The 18,201-nt window shown below is 44.1% G+C and overlaps 1 protein-coding gene and 1 long non-coding RNA gene across 4 annotated transcripts in view; one reads left to right on the top strand and one right to left on the bottom strand.

Moving 5' to 3' along the window:
• Window positions 1–18,201, bottom strand: part of LOC147125116 (uncharacterized) — a 64,246-nt gene that overhangs the window by 3,051 nt on the left and 42,994 nt on the right. The window contains exon 4 of one of the 3 annotated variants that reach the window (XR_015079586.1): window positions 9,502–9,856. The exons of 1 other annotated variant lie outside the window; for it this stretch is intronic. This is a non-coding gene — a long non-coding RNA (uncharacterized LOC147125116). Of the gene's footprint in view, window positions 1–9,501; window positions 9,857–14,190; window positions 14,916–18,201 lie in introns of those variants that run through there. One more of the 3 variants, XR_015079584.1, reaches the window with a different exon arrangement.
• Window positions 1–18,201, top strand: part of LOC147125117 (protein Shroom4-like) — a 129,341-nt gene that overhangs the window by 91,956 nt on the left and 19,184 nt on the right. Inside the window, exons 4-6 of the mRNA XM_085997617.1 lie at window positions 1,106–3,569; window positions 9,805–9,869; window positions 15,118–16,683. Of these exons, the coding sequence (XP_085853743.1) occupies window positions 1,106–3,569; window positions 9,805–9,869; window positions 15,118–16,683 (4,095 nt within the window). The remainder of the gene's footprint in view (window positions 1–1,105; window positions 3,570–9,804; window positions 9,870–15,117; window positions 16,684–18,201) is intronic.

Below are 18,201 nucleotides of genomic sequence, written 5' to 3'. Positions count from 1 at the left end.
GGAAGAGACGAAAAAACATTTTTAATCCCTAGGCCAAATTACATAGAATTTACAGCACAGAAACAGGCCATTCGGCCCAACTAGTCTGTGCTAGTGTTTATGCTCCACATGAGCCTCCTCCCACCTTACTACATCTACCCCTATCAGCACAACCTTCTATTCCTTTCTCCCTCGTGTGTTTATCTAGCCTCCCCTAAAATGCATCTATGCTATTCGCCTCAACTACTCCACCTGGTAGTGAGTTCCACATTCTAACCACTTTCTGGGTAACGAAGTTTCTCCTGAATTCCTTTTTGGATTTATTAGTGACTACCTTATATTTAAGAGAGAGTTCTCTTTCTCGCTCACTCTCTTGCTCATCCTTTCTAATTTTCCCAGTGTTCTTTTTTATTTCTCTTTCTGGGTTTTCTTCTCTGATTTTGTTTTTTCTCTGATCCAATCTTCCCTCAGTTATAGTAATTAGCCTCTAATTTAGCTTGGCATGTAGGAACAGGAGTAGGCCATTCAGCCCCTCTAATCTGTTCCACCATTCAATTAGATCATATCTGATCTATATCTGAACTTCATCTACCTGCCTTGGTTCTGTAACCGTAATACCCTTACCTACAATTAGCCTCTAATTTAGTTCGGCATGTACAAAATTTTGCTTTCGTAAAGGCACAGGCCAGGTTGAACACCGCTCTCGCTGAGCAGCAGAATAATACACTGTGGCATAACGATTCAGTCCTTGGGTCACATTTTGGGATTTCTGGCTATTGCACGGCGGAAGGGTCTTGGCACATTATATTAAAGGGGAAAAAAATCTGAGAACGCCTTCTCTGGCCCCCAAAGGTGATCAAAATGAGTTCCAGAGATCACCATGACAAATACAATGACAAATACAAACCCAATGTCCCACCGACCTTTTGTATGTAATATTACCCTCAGCAAGGAACTTGTTTACAGTACATTATAAGCTAGACCATTTGTAGCCATATAGCAGAAAATAGTAGTACAGGCACCCAAAATGAGGCAGTTACAAATTGCTTGTTCACACATGTTGCAGGAAAAAAATCAGATTTCCGTGGTATTTTAACATTTATTTACATTCTGTTGTGTCTTCCAGTGACTTTCCTATGCAGTGGGATCAACTAGCTCTCCATCGTAGCTCAGATCAGAGGAGCTCATTTGGAAGTATGGACAGCCTTGACCAACCCAGTCAAATCTGTGACCAAAGCACATATCCTAACAAAAGAGACTCTGCCTACAGCTCATTTTCTGCAAGCTCTAACACCTCTGACTACACTCTGTCATCGTCGGTGAAGACTGATGAGTCAGCCTCCATGGACAGCATACTACATGGCTTAGGGCCATGGCTGCCAACCAGGTATGGAGACGCCCAGTACCTTCAAAGTGGAAGTGAAGGTGGGGAACGGCCAGCTGAAGAACAGCTTTGTTCACACTGTGGGAAGGGGTCATCTGAAAGTGACAACATGCTTCCATCCCACGTACATGAAGAAAGCGCTGCAAGTTCTACCAAATCAGCCCCTCCCCCACTACCTGTTCGCAGGGAAAGTTTTGTGGCAACTAAAGCTCGCTCTGCATCTCTGTGCGTGACTAATACTGAGGCATTTACAGCGACAAACCTGTTGCTTCGTCCCGGAAGGTGGACTTCTGAAACCTTGTTATCTACGAGAGACAAAGATTCTGAGGGAGAATATTATACCTGTATTCCTAAATGCTCCACAGGCACTGCCCTGCACTCTAGTAACCTAGCATCCAGCCATTGTCCAGTAGAGTGTTGCTGCTTATTAAGACAACAACCAAGGCATTATTGTCATTCTCACAGGCACAGTGAAGATATTATTTCACATGAAAATACAACATTCCCTAGAAAATCCAGTCAATATTTGACGGGGCAGTTGGATTTATGCAATTTGATTGATCCATCGTTTGTTGCCAGTCAATACCTGAGCCTGAATCGAGTGGAGCAGAATGAAAGATTGCCTTTGAATTTGCATAGACACAGTGCACCTGAGAAGTTGTTGTCAGCCCATTTGCATTCACTAACGATTTCAGACTGTGGCAAAAATGGTTTGGGATTACAGTATGATCAGGAAAGTCATGAATGGGCCAACAGTGTGTCAATACCTCAGCAGGGATATCAGTCCAACATAGGACATCCTCATAAAGCTTTAAACAAAATTGATTCTTCATTTGAAAAGCAGATGAAAGAGAACTCCTTGAGTTCTGAATCTATACTGAAGGGGAAACGAGAAGAAATTGAAGTAGCCACCTGTGGTCACTGTTTAGATAGTCAGCTCCATTCTTCCTCTTGCAAAGGCGAGCCTAGTAATAGTACAAGTTGCAGAAGAGCATCTGTTGAAATTACAGCCCAACAGCAAAGCATACAGGTGCCTTCAATACCACCAGTTCAAATGAGTGAGATTGGAAGCACGTCCTCAAGTGGCCAGACTTTGGAAGCCGAGACAGATTTGGAAGAGGCCAAGAATGAAACTGGCAGAAATGCTCGGGTATCAGGTTCTAGAGTAGCCAGAATGCGGCGCAAAAGTGACCGCTTTGCCACAAATTTACGTAATGAGATACAAATAAAGAAAGCTCAGCTGCAGAAGAACAAGAGTGCAGCTGTGCTGCTACAAATGGAAGAAGCTTCAGAAGAAATGGGTGACTCCAGAGAGAAGCCGTCCAGTTTCTATACTTGCATTACTGGTGAGCCTGATGTCAGTGGCCCAGCAGAAGAAACTACAGGCACAAAAACACAGACCACAGATCCCAATAAAACCCTGGACTGCATGGCAAAGGATCATAAACCAGGAAGTATGAATTTATATCCAGTGGCTGGCAACTCTCATGTTTCACCAGACAGATGCAAAACAGGAACTGGTTCATTATCCCAGAACTTTGATGAGCAGAAGCCTGCTCAGGAAGCCTGTGGAACTGGCCAATGGAGAAGGACACCAGAGGATAAGCTGGAATCTCCAAGTAAGGTGATAAAGGAAGGTGAGTCTGATGAGATGAAACCTTGTGCAACAGCAGAGCTACAGGAACCAGATACCTCCCCACTGGTGTCCTTTGCAGAGAGGAGAAAATTCTTTGAAGAGACCAGTAAATGTTTCTCGGGGTCTGATTCTTGCAATTTTGTAGGACTTCAGAGTAAATCAAGTACCATCGGAAAATCTAAAGGCCAGAGCTTTTGCAGTAAGTTACATGCCCTTCCAAGTGATCATCTGAGGAAATCTGCAGAAGAAATCTTCCAACACTCTACAGATCGAGTCAGTCAACACTCTGGGCAATATTCTGCTTGTTCATCTAGAGATTTGGAGCAAGCAATACACCACAGACAAGGAGAGGAGCTACGTGAACAGGAATGTAAATGTGAAAATTTAGAGCCACTCAAACCAAATAAATCAAGCACTTTGAAAGAGCATTGCGTCTCTCATGTACAGCAGGTGCAACACTCTGACCCAGGTCCAACACTACATTATCAGTATTTCCATCCAGATAACGGTCACCTGGAAGAACCTCATCCCTCTACAAGATCCAACCAGTTGCAGCCCTCTTTATCTGAGGTAGGACATGTCTAAGTTAAATGCCCATTTTAATGTGTCCCATTTTTGTTGCAAGTTAATTCCCCTAATGAGTCAACCAACCTTGCTGTGCTGGCTTTATCAGCAGTGAGTTGGAGAGGCCATAAAGCATCCAAAAGAGGCAAATTGTCCCATATTTTGACTCTCCTCTTATGAGAAGCACCTTCTTGTGCAGCCTCACACTTTTCTGCAACCTGATTGCGATCAGGGCTCATTGGGTGGGAAACTGGGCATAAACAAGGTGCACTTATGTAAATAAGATCTACCATGGCTGTCCAGTTGACATGACTGTTCTATTTTTAACTGCTGTACCTGTTGTACAGCTATGGTAAAAAGGCAGCGCCCTGACTGCCAACTGATGTAATCTTTACTTAATAAGAATGGAACTTGGAACACGACAAAGCCAACAACCATAACAAACACGAAGCTGTCGCACTCTGTTTTGTTGAAGGACTTTCAGCTTTTAAATGCGATACTGAGTTCTTGGTGTTATTGGTGGAACGTGTAGTCTCACACTTTATAAAAAAAAAAAAAAAAGTTTATGGGAGGGGTGTGTGTGTCTGCGCATTTGCCTATGCTTTCACAGGGCTTTTGTGCCATCAGTGAATTCTTGATTTTTTTTATTCGTTTATGGGATCAGGGCGTCACTGGCAATGCCAGCATTTATTGCCCATCCCTAGTTGCCCTTGAGAAGGTGGTGGTGAACCGCCTTCTTGAACCGCTGCAATCCATGTGGTGATGGTACGCCCACAGTGCTGTTAGGTTCTATGTCCTCTACTGTGACTGCACTGTTATATTCTAATGATTAGTTTTCTTATCCCTATAGATTCAGGAATCTTGAATAGATTCCTGATGAGATAAGAGGGGGCTGAATACAGGTGCTCCTAAAACTCACTGGTACAAAACAATGCCGGAAATTGGCTCTTTGATTGTTTTCATTGCAGAAGAGCAAAACCAAATTTTAAAAGATTAAAGAGCAGCTTGCATTTCTTTCACCTCGCATAAAGAAAAAAGCCCATATTGGCATTTCCTTTAGCTTATAATTTCTCCCTCCTGTCAAGACACTGACTTAATACTTGAGGTACAGTTCCATGTCCTCTGGCGCATTACCAGTGGCTCAATCTTGTGTCAGTCTACCAGTGAACATAATTTGGCTATTTAACCATGGAGGGGCATTACAGCCAACGCTGAATCTGTCCTCATCCAACATCCACAGGTGTACTTTTCACCCAGGGGTCACTGGACAGCAGTCAGGAAAAGGAGTCTTTACACTTTATTTTATTCCCCCCTCCCAAGATTCTGGGTCCTGATGTCAATGTGGTGCCCTCACTTCTACCAAGGCTGGGATCAACACAGACCAGGGTTCACACCAGCTCCTCATGAGGCAACATGCTTACCACCCACTGAGCCATTGGGAGACTAGTTTATTCTTTTGTCTGAGCCTCTCGATCGCTCTTCTGAAATCAACTGTAAAAAGTTTCTTGAACTTGACTGTTTTTTCTTTGAATTGGTATTGTTCGTAGTACTTTCATCAATTAGATTTTGTGTTGATAAAATATATTAAAAATTGAATTGTGATCTTTCCCTCCCCCCTTTCTGCCTTTCCCCACCCCTCCTTGTCTCCTAAAGGTTATTTGCTGTTTAACCATTTATTTGCTGGTTCTACTGGCACTAGTGCAGGCTATTACCTCAATTAAGTGGTCAATCTTCATGTGCGAACCTGACGAGTGAGTGCCAGCAGTCTAGTAAACCCTGGGATGGGTGACCATCCTAGCTTTGATCCTGTTTTCCTCCAGTAGCCACTGAAGTTTACTTTCCAGCAAGGATGGGTGGATAGCGATCAGGAACAGAAACCCTGCCTGATTATTTCTCTATAATAGAGGTGCTTGAGGGTTTTTGTAGCATTTTGTACCACTGTTTCAGCTGATATCAGCTAACTTGATGCAAACCAAGATTCAACCTGGGACCTCTTGAAACTAGTTTAGCTCAGTTAAATATTTTTATACAACAAAACTGTAGAGATATCTCAGACTAGCCAACTCAGTTAACTTTGCCCTAAACTCCTTTGCCCTTCCTGCTGGATTCCTTGATCTACATTGGCTGCAGAGCCCACCATTCCTGACAGCATGCTCTTGGATTAGGCTGGCCCGATGGAATCATAGATGCTGAATCAAAATGGCAGAGTGTAATCTCACTTCCTATACAAATATCCCTTCAGATCATTGTGACGTCTTTTTGTGTACACTCCATTCTTTCTACATTGTGTTTGAATTTGAATCATTTCCTTCTCCAGTAGTAGCTCTCAAGCAATGGAATTTTATGGGAGTTACTATTTATTTTGGGGGCCCAAAGGAAGTAGAATACACAAAGGAAGCCATGAATGAGTCATGCTGGGGGGTGGGGGGGCTGGTACTGAACATCTGACAATGAATTGCATGGATGGCAACAGACAGCAATGGGTTACAAGGCAGTAATTCAGTTGAACATGTCGATAGTGTATAGTCCTTGAATTAAATTGCTGTCTCTAAAGTATGTAATACAACCCTAGTGTCCCTTGGTGTCATTCATCGGCATCGTACCATCTGTACTGCACCCACTACATAATGGTGAAAAGGTTCTTTTGCCTCCCACCTCCCTCCCTCCACAGTTTTTTCTCTTGATGGTGCTGACTTTTGCTGAGGTATAAATCTGGCACCTCCCGGTGTGGTCATTCTTCGTGCATGAACCCGAACAGCCTATTTGACCATAGACTGAGTCACATCTGAGTCAAATTTTGTTCTCCCTTGAAGTCACTAGATAACAACAAGTAGCAAGAACCTTGCAAATTTTTTCCTCCTCCTTTCTCTAATATAGGGACATTAAGACTATTTGTAATGCCATGTTGCCTAACTTAGCTCAGACTGGGGAAAGAAACTGGGACTTTGCTGATCTCTGACTCAGCATTAAATGATTCATTTATTAAGTGGGCCATCAGGGATGTAGGCCAGAATTTTGCAGGGGTCAGCGGGCACGATCAGTGGCAGGTTGGGTGAGAAAGTGTTTTTTTTTTATAACTGTCAACCCGCTGCCATGCGCCTTTCCCAATGTTGGGTCTGTCAGCACCGAGCAGACCCGACAGGCAGTGGCAGGTGACCCAATTAAGCTCATTATTGCCTTGTTGACAGATTATTAACAAGCTTTTTTTTAACTTTTCACTTTAACTTCATGGCCATGACAGATCTTCACTTTCCTCAGTCACAAGCTGTTTCTCAGTCCATTTCCAGCACAGATTCTGCAGGCTTTCCACTCTCCATCCACTCTCACCTCTTTGGAAGAGCTTTCTCACCATTGACAGTATGCTTCTGTCATCTCTACTTCACCTGCCATCTATTCCATCAACATGGGTGCCCTTTATACTGTCTCACCTTGGTCCTCAGAATCTGACCACGATCAGCCCCAACACCAGCTGCACCAGGCACACCAGCAGCACCGAGAACAACACAAACCTTCTCCGCAATCACCTGATGCTGCACAGGACAGGGCATCAGCACCTGAGCACATTGCTGCACTGGAGGCCAGGGATGGCCTCACCATGGCCAGATTTACTTCACTTGACGCTGTACACCCTGGCTGCCACATGATGCGCCAGGCTGGCACCACCCCACACCAACAACATAAAGCATCCGTACAATGTCCAAGCCATTCCTTTCACACTCGCCACAATTCCGGGCGGTACCGTTATGTCTCCCCATTGACTGCAACTCACTAAGCCACTTCCAAAGGTGCGCACAAATCTGTCCAAGAATGCAAAGTGTTGAAAATAAAGGTTTCAATGTTTGACAGCACATTCGCAGAAACTTTACATGATCATTGGATAAAACACCCAAGTGGGCTACCCTTGTGTGGTGTTAGTTGGTATGATTGCACTAGGATGAGGGTGAGTGTGAGGGGTGGCTAGTGAGATGGGGATGTGATAATATAGAGAGAGAGAGGTATGGGTGGAGGTGCAACGTAAGTTGGTGTGAGTAAGGATGTGCAGGAGTAGGGTAGGGAAGGCAGAGTGATGGGAATGTGTTGAGTGGCGTAACAGGATGAAGGTGAGTGTGGCTTTGCCCTAACGTTTTGTGATCTAATGAGATCATTGAAAGGTTTGCGGCACTGCACCCAGGTCCTGACGACGTCCCTGCTCATGACCTCCTCTGCAGTGTGCAACCAGGCTGTGTTGGTCTCCTGGGGAGGTCTCTTCTGCCCATCGGAAGAATAGAGGACCTCCCTGCGTGCTCTGACTCCCTCCATAAGCATATGGAGGGAGTCATGGGAGAACCTGGATGCAGCCCTGCACCTCTGTGCAGTCATTGTCAGTGTTTGCAGCACTTCAATGCTGTAGAACACTGACAGCACAAATGTCAAAATAAAGTTGGCCATGGTCCCTTTAAGGAAACCGGCTGATGCTGCGTCATCAAATGACGTCACGAGACCCGCTTCCTCTAATTGGACCGGCAAATGCGCTGGGTGGGCTTAACAAGCCCCATCAACGGAAATTAATTTCAGACAGCGGGATGGAGCCAGCAGTGGTGTTGGGACCTGCTGCCGAGGTGAGCAAAAATCCCGGGCGTAGTGTTCTGTTTCCAGTTAAATATGGATGTGATATTGAAGACATTAATTCTGCAGGTTTATTTTGGGGGTGGTTATTAGTGAATCTAAGTAATGTGTCACTTGCTGTGAAAAGGGAAGCAACATGCTACCCGCTTCTCCAGTGCTCTCTGAAAGCGTTAAATACATAGGAGTTACAACACACAAACCGACTCTTCGACCCAACAGTCCATGTTGACATTTACCATCACACGAGCAAATATGTCTAATCACATTTAACCACCCTGTTCCCATACCCCTAAAATCCTTTTCCTTCATCCAGCTATCCAAGCTAATCTTGAATGTTGACATCGTTTCTGCCGCAATCACTAACCCTAGAAGTGAATTCCAAATCCTCACAACTTTCTGTATAAAGAAGTTTCTCCTGCATTCTGTTTTAAATCTCTTGTATCTATGGCCCCTTGTTCTTGACCACGCAACTACTAGAAATACTGTAGTCTGTTTCTATCTACCCTATCACATTTTTTTCATTTCTTTAAACACTTCTATCATATCCTGTAATCTGTGTTGTTCCAAGGAAAAATAACCCAATTTTTCAAGTCTTCATATTTGTATTTCCTCATACCAGACAGCATCCTAGTGAATCTGCAATGTACCCATATCTAAAGCCTCAATAGCCTGGAAAGGTGTAAGAATGGTCTTGGGTTTACTTTCTTTGATTTATCTTTGCCCCTTCCTTAGAACTTCTCTGTCCACAACTCAACAATATGGGGAATCGTATATACTAAAGTTCTACAACTTGACGCTCCAGTGATGTGTGCAGAGCACTGAGGTCAACGTCACTTGAATCTTATAATTTTGGGGATTCTTAGTGGGTAAGTGCAGTCATAATGTGGTGTTTAGTCATAAAGAGCAGGCTCATACCGGGTTTGATCCCTGATTTCCCCATCCTATACTAGGAGAGTGGCTTAACGGGAGTTACCACTCCTAATTGCAATGCAGTGTCTGCATAAATGTGCGTGAAGGTGGGCTCAGCTGTGATAAATTCACCCCGCCCCCCCCCCCATAATTGAATAGCCTGCTGACACTTCTGGCTGACACAAGAAGAAAGTACACTCAGTTTAGGCAGAAGAGGACTGCCAGTGCTTGTGGAATTGTACCCCAGCATCAGCCAGCAGCTTCAGAAGAGGGAAAGCCTTACCACATTCATTGCTTGTTATTTTCAATCTACTTCTTTAAAAAAAATTAAAAAAAATTCTCAGTGTGCATCAGATGTAGCAGAGGCAGTGTGAAATGGATGGAACAGTAATGAAGAATTTGAATAAGGTGAAGAGAGCTGAAGAACAGTGGGAATGTTTATCTAGTATTGAGGTATTTTTCAACAGCACACTACTCATCAAATGAATAGACTATATTTGTAGTACAGGCCACCCTCCTGGGTCTGTACATCAGTGCTGGGTTTTTTTTTCAGGTTCCACATATTCTACCAGTCATTGTGATATATTTACTTTAGTTGCTAATTAAAGGAACTGTCTCCGCTCAAGCTAGCGCAAGTAAAGCCAAGACATTGCTGATGTGTTTCCCAACTGTGCTGTAAATAGGGATGCGGATGTTTCTCTGTACTGACTGGCACTCTTCTTTGCAGGGATATCCGGTGGAAAAACTGGATCAGACCGAGATGATAAACAGGAAGTTTCCTGCAACAGAAAGGTAGGAGCTTAGTGATGAATTCCATGGAACTCCTTCATCCTTCCCTGCCCACCACTCCATTTAATATGACAGATTAAGTCTTGCATGTGTGATGTTGGATTTTCAGGAGTATTTCTGATTGAGGAATGTCCCCTACCCCAAGATTCATTGCAGTCTTAGCTTAATAACAAATAGATCATTTGGCTCATGGTCTCCTGCCAGTTTACAAGTGCCCACCACCACAGACCCTGCTGTTCCCAGTGGCCTAGGGAGACCTGGAACTCCAAATGTAAAGAATGCTGGTAGGAAGCAATTAGCTGACTGATAATGTAGATCCTGAACTGTCTGCCTAACTCTGGAGAGCTCATAACATAGGCCATTTATTGCCCATCTCCTCTTCATCTATGACCTTTAGCAGAACTGCTGCTTCATGGGAGTGGACTTACATTCACAGCTTTGGCATGTCGTCAAAGCTGAGTTTTCTCTTGTTACTCAATGAAAGAAAGCAAAGCCGTAATATTAGAAAACTGTCCCAGCATTCATAGAGTAAGTTAAAAGGCTCTATTTTAAACTATAGTTTAATAGAGCTACCACTCCTCTGGTTTCTTTTCTCCCCTTTTCAGCTGGGAAAGTGCTCTACTCAGCATCTGGCCAGCCTCCTTTTCAATCAGTAGCTGTTTTTGTGGGGAGCTGTGGGTGCAGACCTGCGTCCATCACTTTGTTTCAGCACTGTTGAGTGTCCCCTGAACAAGACGCTGTTCAGTATTATGGCCTAGCTTCATGGGTCTCCCTTTAGTAAACATACCATAACCTCTCATTTCTGTGATGCCAGTAATATCTGTATTTTCATGAACTCCGTATACAACAAATAAAACAGTTCATTCCTAATGCCACAAGAATTAGTCTAAAAAGTACTTAAGCATATCTTTCAACAGCTTCTCACCTTTATTTGAACCTTGTATCAGTTACATTTCTCTATTTACCTCAATTGCTATCTGTCTTTTCTCTTCAACAAAAAAAACAGTTGTTCATCTACATTTACCAGCCTTGCAGCCCCTCCCTCATCTAAATCTAATTTAAGTATTTCTCAGTTACTGTTTCCATGCTGTGAGTCAACAGCTTAGAAAGTAAAAAAAACTTGCATTTATATAGCACCTTTCACAACCTCAGGATGTCCCAAAGCGCTTTACTTCCAATTAAGTACATTTGAACCCCATTAAACCCCGCCCCCACCCCCACCCCCACCCCAAAAGATCTGTTTATATTCCCCCTTTTCAAATATATATCCCATTCCCTTTGAAATGAAGTTTTAGTCTCTACCTCAGTAACCACATGTGGTGAAGTATCCCACGGACTAATAACCCTCAGTTCAAGAATCTTCCTCCTCCCCGCCACCTTGTTTCTTCCAGTGAGAATACTTGGTTTCCCTTCTCCATTTGCCCAACAATGGAAATAATCTTTCGCTATTTACCCACAGTATGGTCTCTGGGTTACACTTACCCCTTTACTGGCTGCTTCTCTCTCTCTTACCAATTTGCTATTGCTGCTCCCGGCTCTGTGGAAAATGCTGATCCACAAGCCCATCCCCAACCCATTCACCACCCCCCCCCCCCCAACTCGTTTGAGCCCCAATCTCCAAATCACTGGTCCCCTTCTCTCCCACAACCTCCCGTCCCCTAATTGTCCATCTCTTCCTGCCTCCATCTCTTCCCCCCACTCCATCTCTTCCCCCCCATTCCTCAGTCTCCTTCTCTTCCCCGAGTCCCATTCCCCAGCTTTCCCCTGTCGTCCAGCTGGGTGGGACTGCACTCGCCTGGTTCCATTCTCATCTATCTAATCGTAGCCAGAGAATCACCTGCAATGGCTTCTCTTCCCACTCCCGCATCGTTACCTCTGGTGTCCCCAAGGATCTATCATGTCCCCCTCCTATTTCTCATCTACATGCTGCCCCTTGGCGACACCATCTGAAAACACAGCATCAGTTTCCACATGTACGCCGACGACACCCAGCTCTATCTCGACCCCTCCATGGTCTCTAAATTGTCAGACTGCTTGTCTGACATCCAGTTCTGGATGAGCAGAAATTTTCTCCAATTGAATATTGGGAAGACCGAAGCCATTGTTTTCGGTCCCCGCCACAAACTCCGTTCCCTAACCACTGACTCCATCCCTCTCCCTAACATCTGTCTGAGGCTAAACCACACTGTTTGCAACCTTTGGTGTCATATTTGACCCTGAAATGAGCTTCCGATCACATATCCACGGCATAACCAAGACCGCCTATTTCCACCTCCGTAACGTCGCCCGTCTCCACCCTTGCCTCACCTCATTCACTGCTGAAACCCTCATCCATGTCTTTGTTACCTCTAGACTTGACTAGTCCAACGCACTCCTGGCTGGCCTCCCATGTTCTACCCTACGTAAACTTGAGGTCATCTAAAACTCGGCTGCCTGTGTCCTAACTCACACCAAGTCCTGTTCACCCATCACCCCTGTGCTCGCCTCGATTTCAAAATTCTCATTCTTGTTTTCAAATCCCTCCATGGCCTCGCCCCTCCCTACCTCTGTAATCTCCTCCAGCCCCACAACCCCCCGACATATCTTCGCTCTTCTGATTCTGCCCTCTTGAGCATCCCTGATTATAATCGCTCAACCATTGGTGGCCGTGCCTTCTGTTGCCTAGGCCCTAAGCTCTGGAATTCCCTCCGTAAACCTCCCTACCTCACTACCTCTCTTTTCTCCTTTTAAGACGCTCCTTAAAACCTACCTCTTTGACCAAGCTTTTGGTCATCTGCCCTAATTTCTCCTTATGTGGCTCGGTGTCAAATTTTTTGTCGCATAATACTCCTGTGAAGCGCCTTGGGGACGTCTTACTATGTTAAAGGCACTATATAAATATAAGTTGTCATCATCGTCGATGACGATCCCCATTCCCCTTGATTCACTAGTCTCCAGCTTGCCCCCGATCCCCAGGCTCCATCTCTTCCCTCCACTCTTGAGCCCCCCCCCACCCCCCCGATTTCACAGCCCTCACGAGTTCAGAGAATGGACATCCGCGATTCTTGAACCTCCCGACTTGCCAGCTGCCTGTGGCGCTGGTCGGGTGATGTCCCCAAGTCTGAATCTTTAACAGCAGCCGGTGATGTCACGGAACAGGGGGTGGGGGGACACTGTGGCGGGAAATTTAAGTAGCTGCTCTCCCAGGCTGCTGGAGGCACAGCTTGGGAGAGGTACCCCTGATTCCGGGAAACTCTAGGTCATTCCATGAGGGTTGGGAACCCTACTCCGCACTGCACTGGCAGCAGTCCAGACAGTACCAGCTTGTAAACGTCATCACCTTCACTGTCCCCACCATCCCTTTAGATTCCTGCTTTAGTTGCACTAACTTTCTGCTCTTGAGAAAATACACTTCTGTGTAATGTCACAGCTGATTTGAGACACTCCACCATTGCCATTTCCATAAACCATTAGCTAAATCATGAGTGGTGTAGGCACAATTGTTATTTCCATTTCTCAGTGCTAACATACATTACCTTGAAGAACACAAACTAAATTCATTAGCCAAAATTTTTCTAATCCACCAGTTCCTGACGGGCCTTCCATTTAAAAAAAAAAGAAATGCATTTCTAAAGTGACTCATCGCATCTTTGAAAGGTCTCAAACTGCTTCACACAATGAATTACTTTTGAACCATGTCATATGCCTCTTTGTCTCGCTTTACTTAAAATTTTTCTATTCATCTAAGGAGCTCCAGCCTTTGCTCCCGTTTCCTAATTGTGGGTCTGCCACAGTTTGATGTCTCATTTGAAAGATGCCATCACTGACAATTCAGCACTTCCTTAATATTGCATTGGAATTGTCAGCTTGTATTAGGTGGTCAAGTCCTCATGGGATCTTAAACCCACAACCTTTTGTCTGATGGGCAAGAGTACTGCTACCTGAGCCAATCTGACACATATATACTAAATCTTTGATTAGAGTTTAAATTCATTTTTATGTTATGCTTTGCAGCTTGACTGACCAACACAGATTTAGTGGGTGACTACAAGGAAAGCCATGCAAAATATCCTGGAAATACTTTTTAAATTAAAAAAAAATTCTAGCAGGAATGTATTAAATAGAGCACACACACAGAAGAAAAATTAAAATACTTCTGTCTCAACAATTTGAGGATAAGCATTCTCATGTGATTTGGTGCAGCCGTAAAGTGCCAGTATACAACAGACACCTGCATGTTGTATATATCTTTGCTGTTTACTATTATAAAAACGAAATGTCCCTACACATTCTACCTGTCCCTCTCAGATGACTGCCCTTCTAACCACAGCCTCTTCACCAATTTTCCACAGTCTCGATCATGCCCTTGCATTCAGCCATTCTGAAAGGCTGTCACAAAGTCAGTGATGGCCCTAGCTATCCTGGCAGACTCAGATGTGAACTATCCCTGCAGAATCTGACGTGTTTGGTCAATCCATTAGAGAGCATTGGATCCCTGGAGTACACAGATTAGCACAACTCTTGATGCTAACTGAAAAAATTCATTGCCCCACTGTGCTGCAGAGCAGACCTATCCACTACCACATTACCAACCATGTGGTTGGAATAGCTCCTGGAATTGAGGAAATACCAGGTAATCTGGGGCTCCACTCACTCCATTTCCTAATTCATCTTCCAGAAGCCAACTAATGCAGGAGGGTAAATGAGCTTTTTTTAAAAAAAACTACCTCCAAAACCAGACAAAGACATCAACTCCAACCAACAGGATCATTAGTGTTGAGTCTGTGTGTTCCAGGTATACTTACTTTAAATAACTGGACACAGACAACAGGAAAATCTTAAACAGGTCTTTACTACTTGAAGGTCAGGGCTGAACTGCTTTACAAATTACTACACAGAGCTTATATACCGGTGTGGTCACCACCGGTACTACAATATACAGTAGCAAGAGAAAGTAGTCCATCTTCTTAAGGTAGTTCTCTTAAGGTGGTACAGGTTACATACACCACAATTAGTGAAAGTAGACAGGACTTTTTCCCCCTCCTCTGCACATCATCTGCCCAATCAAACCTTAGGGACCAAGACAAAACAAATAGTTTTAACCTTGAATTAGAAATTTCTCCCCACGTGGGCAGGGCCATGTCAAAAAACTACTGTGCACGCATGCAAGTTCAATTTAATCAAAGCATATAATAGCTTCATGAAGTATGTATTGTATGTAACTCCTAAGAAATTAATTGATTAAATAAAATTAATGTTTGGTGTCTTTCAGAGAGATGAAGGCACTGAGTGTAAGCAATGTGCAAGAAGCACTTTCCGAAATGAAGTCAAAAGAAAGCCTCAAGGACAAGTGGGACAAGCTGGTGAATACACCAAGACTGGAAACATCTGCTTGGGAAAGGCCCAGCATAGCTACTGCACTGCCAGTGACTTATTCTGAGTATTCCCCGCAGTACCCACCGAGAGAAGGGGTTACCTGCACATGTTCCACACGCCATGTTAGTTGTGGATCACTGGATGTATTGAACAAGTTTGAAGAAGGGAAGGTTGCTCCACACAATTCAGAGATGAATAGACATGAAGATTTATCTACCAACAAAAAGAAGAAAGGGCCTCCACCACAAAGACCACCACCACCAGATTGGGAGAAGTATAGGATGCAGAAACTGTCTCAACATGAATTAGCAGATTTGGAAAAGTACCAGTCCCGGAAACTGTCCCAACATGAATTGCTGGATTTGGAAAAGTACCAGTCCCGGAAACTGTCCCAACACGAATTGCCGGATTTGGAAAAGTACCAGTCCCGGAAACTGTCCCAACACAAATTGCCAGATGTGGAAATGTACCAGTCCCGGAAACTGCCTCAACAAGAATTGCTAGATTTGGAAAAATACCAGTCCCGGAAACTGCCTCAACAAGAATTGGCAGATTTGAAAAAGTACCAGTCCCGGAAACTGTCCCAACACGAATTGGCGGATTTGGAAAAGTACCAGTCCCGGAAACTGTCCCAACACGAATTGGCGGATTTGGAAAAGTACCAGTCCCGGAAACTGTCCCAACACGAATTGGCGGATTTGGAAAAGTACCAGTCCCGGAAACTGTCCCAACACGAATTGGCGGATTTGGAAAAGTACCAGTCCCGGAAACTGTCCCAACACGAATTGGCGGATTTGGAAAAGTACCAGTCCCGGAAACTGTCCCAACACGAATTGCCGGATTTGGAAAAGTACCAGTCCCGGAAACTGTCCCAACACGAATTGCTGGATTTGGAAAAGTACCAGTCCCGGAAACCGTCTCAACAAGAATTGCCAGATGTGGACAAGTACCTGACCCGGCAGCTGTCTCAACATGAATTGCAAGATTTACACAAGTACCAGTTTCGGAAATTGTCTCTACACGAATTGCCAGATTTGGAAAAGTACCAGTCCTGGAACCGGTCTCGAGATGAATTGCTGGATTTAGATAAATATTGGTTACAGAGAGGCACTCCATATGAATTAGATCCTGCACTGATCTCTCAGTCCACATCAATGGGTCGGAAAAGGTCAGAACAGATCTCCGATAGAGAATCGTGGCTTTATTCAGATCTGTCTCCAAGTGCTGGGTCTGCTATGGACACTGCAACGCGATATTCTCATCCATCACAACTGTGTGCAGAGTACTTAATGGGCCTTGAATACAGGTATCCTGAATCCAATTTCATTGATCCAAGATGCTTAGTATCCTCCTCTGTAGTTCCTGTTTCAGGTGAACACATGATCTCTTCATTGTATAATTATAAATCACAGAGACCGGTGATGAAATTGGTAACTCCCCTGGAGAGTGATGTCGCACCAAGGTAATTGTATAAAAACTAATATTGAACATTACTGAGAGTCAGTTTGTAATTGCAGTGGAAGTTTTACCCCCAAATTAGAATATGACATTACATTTGGACCCTGCAACATTTCGCTGACAGGAGGATAAGCCGAGTATTTGTGGGCAGGATATTTACTGTCTGACCTCTGCAAATTCTACTCCTAAACTGATCTCTTTGAGCCTGGAGTGATTTGCACTCTGATATATAGAGTAATTATCCCCTTTCCTATGACCAGCCTTACCCTCCACTGTCCATCTCTGTTAGTGGCACGGCTGAAATTGGGAACTTGCTGCATGAAGGTCGTGGCACAATTCTGATTCCATTTACTACCATGTTGTCCTCTAAAAGAAAAAAACATGTTTTCACTTGCTCTAAGAACCCATAAGTTAATTGCCTTGCAGCTCCACTGGTTTCTCTAACAACTCTTTTTTTTAGATACGGCTACCTACTGAAAGTTGAGTATATATTTATGTTAATGGACCTAAGGTACTTTCCTGTTGCAGAACCTGAATAGTTATCCAAACTTTGACTTTCATTTCCAGTGAAATTCAGAGGGTGTGACCTTTCTCAATTCTGGTTTTCTCAATTGGTTTAGGACTCAGTCATTTGGGACAACAGCTGCAGTGCCACAATTGATCTCAGTGCCCCAGGCTAGAAAGAGGAAAAATTGGCCAGATACCCACTCCAGATTGTGATTCTTGCTGGAAAGTATTCATTTATAGATGCCTGGTTAAAAAAAACAGGACCAAGTTTGGCTGTGGTACCCTCTACAGTTGAATAGCCTGTCCACACACATGGACAATGTGTCAGTACCTATTTAACCATACCCCACCAAGAGCCAGATTCAGGTGGGGAGAAAATGGCTGGAAAGAAAGAGCATGTACTACTTTAAAAGCATGCTTCTTAGTTGAGTAGAAAATGCTGCTCATCAGGACATGGCAATTTTTACTACTTGTTGCCAATTGGCTGGGACCTGGACAGTCAGTGGAATGTGGGAAGGACTCAGTGTTCCAAAGACAGCAGCTTTTAATGTCTAACTCATAACCTCTGACCTCTGTTTGTGAGGAGGAGAAGTCCCATTGTGTGTGTTTGTAATGTCAGTTCTATTCCCAGTCATTGCTTGTAAAATTAAAGCACTGTTTTGAAGAACATGAAGAATATGAGGCACATTTAAGGGTTGTTCTGTTCTGATTTAAGGCATTTTGTAACCAGTTTGGAGCCTCCTTTTAATGAATTTACTGGGGATTTCCCTTTTTTTTTAAGAAGTTTTCTCACCTCTCCTGAAGGCACTGACTGCTGTTGGGGTATGGTTTCACAGGTGCCAACTGCACTGTGGCACCTCACGCAAATGGCCATTATTCATCTATGAGCCTTATGTGGCGTGTTGGCAGGCTATTCAAGCATAGGTGACACAATTGCTGAACTTAATCCTGGCAACATATGCACTTTCTAGCAGGAGTCAGCAATTAGGAGTGAAACTCAGTCTGGTTATTTTCC

This window comes from Somniosus microcephalus, chromosome 1, assembly GCF_052327205.1.
Source record: "Somniosus microcephalus isolate GS21.2 chromosome 1, FLI_Smic_1.0, whole genome shotgun sequence".
Classification (NCBI taxonomy): domain Eukaryota; kingdom Metazoa; phylum Chordata; class Chondrichthyes; order Squaliformes; family Somniosidae; genus Somniosus; species Somniosus microcephalus.
The sequence above is the reverse complement of the archived record's forward strand: the minus strand, read 5'-3'. Positions and strand labels throughout refer to the sequence as shown.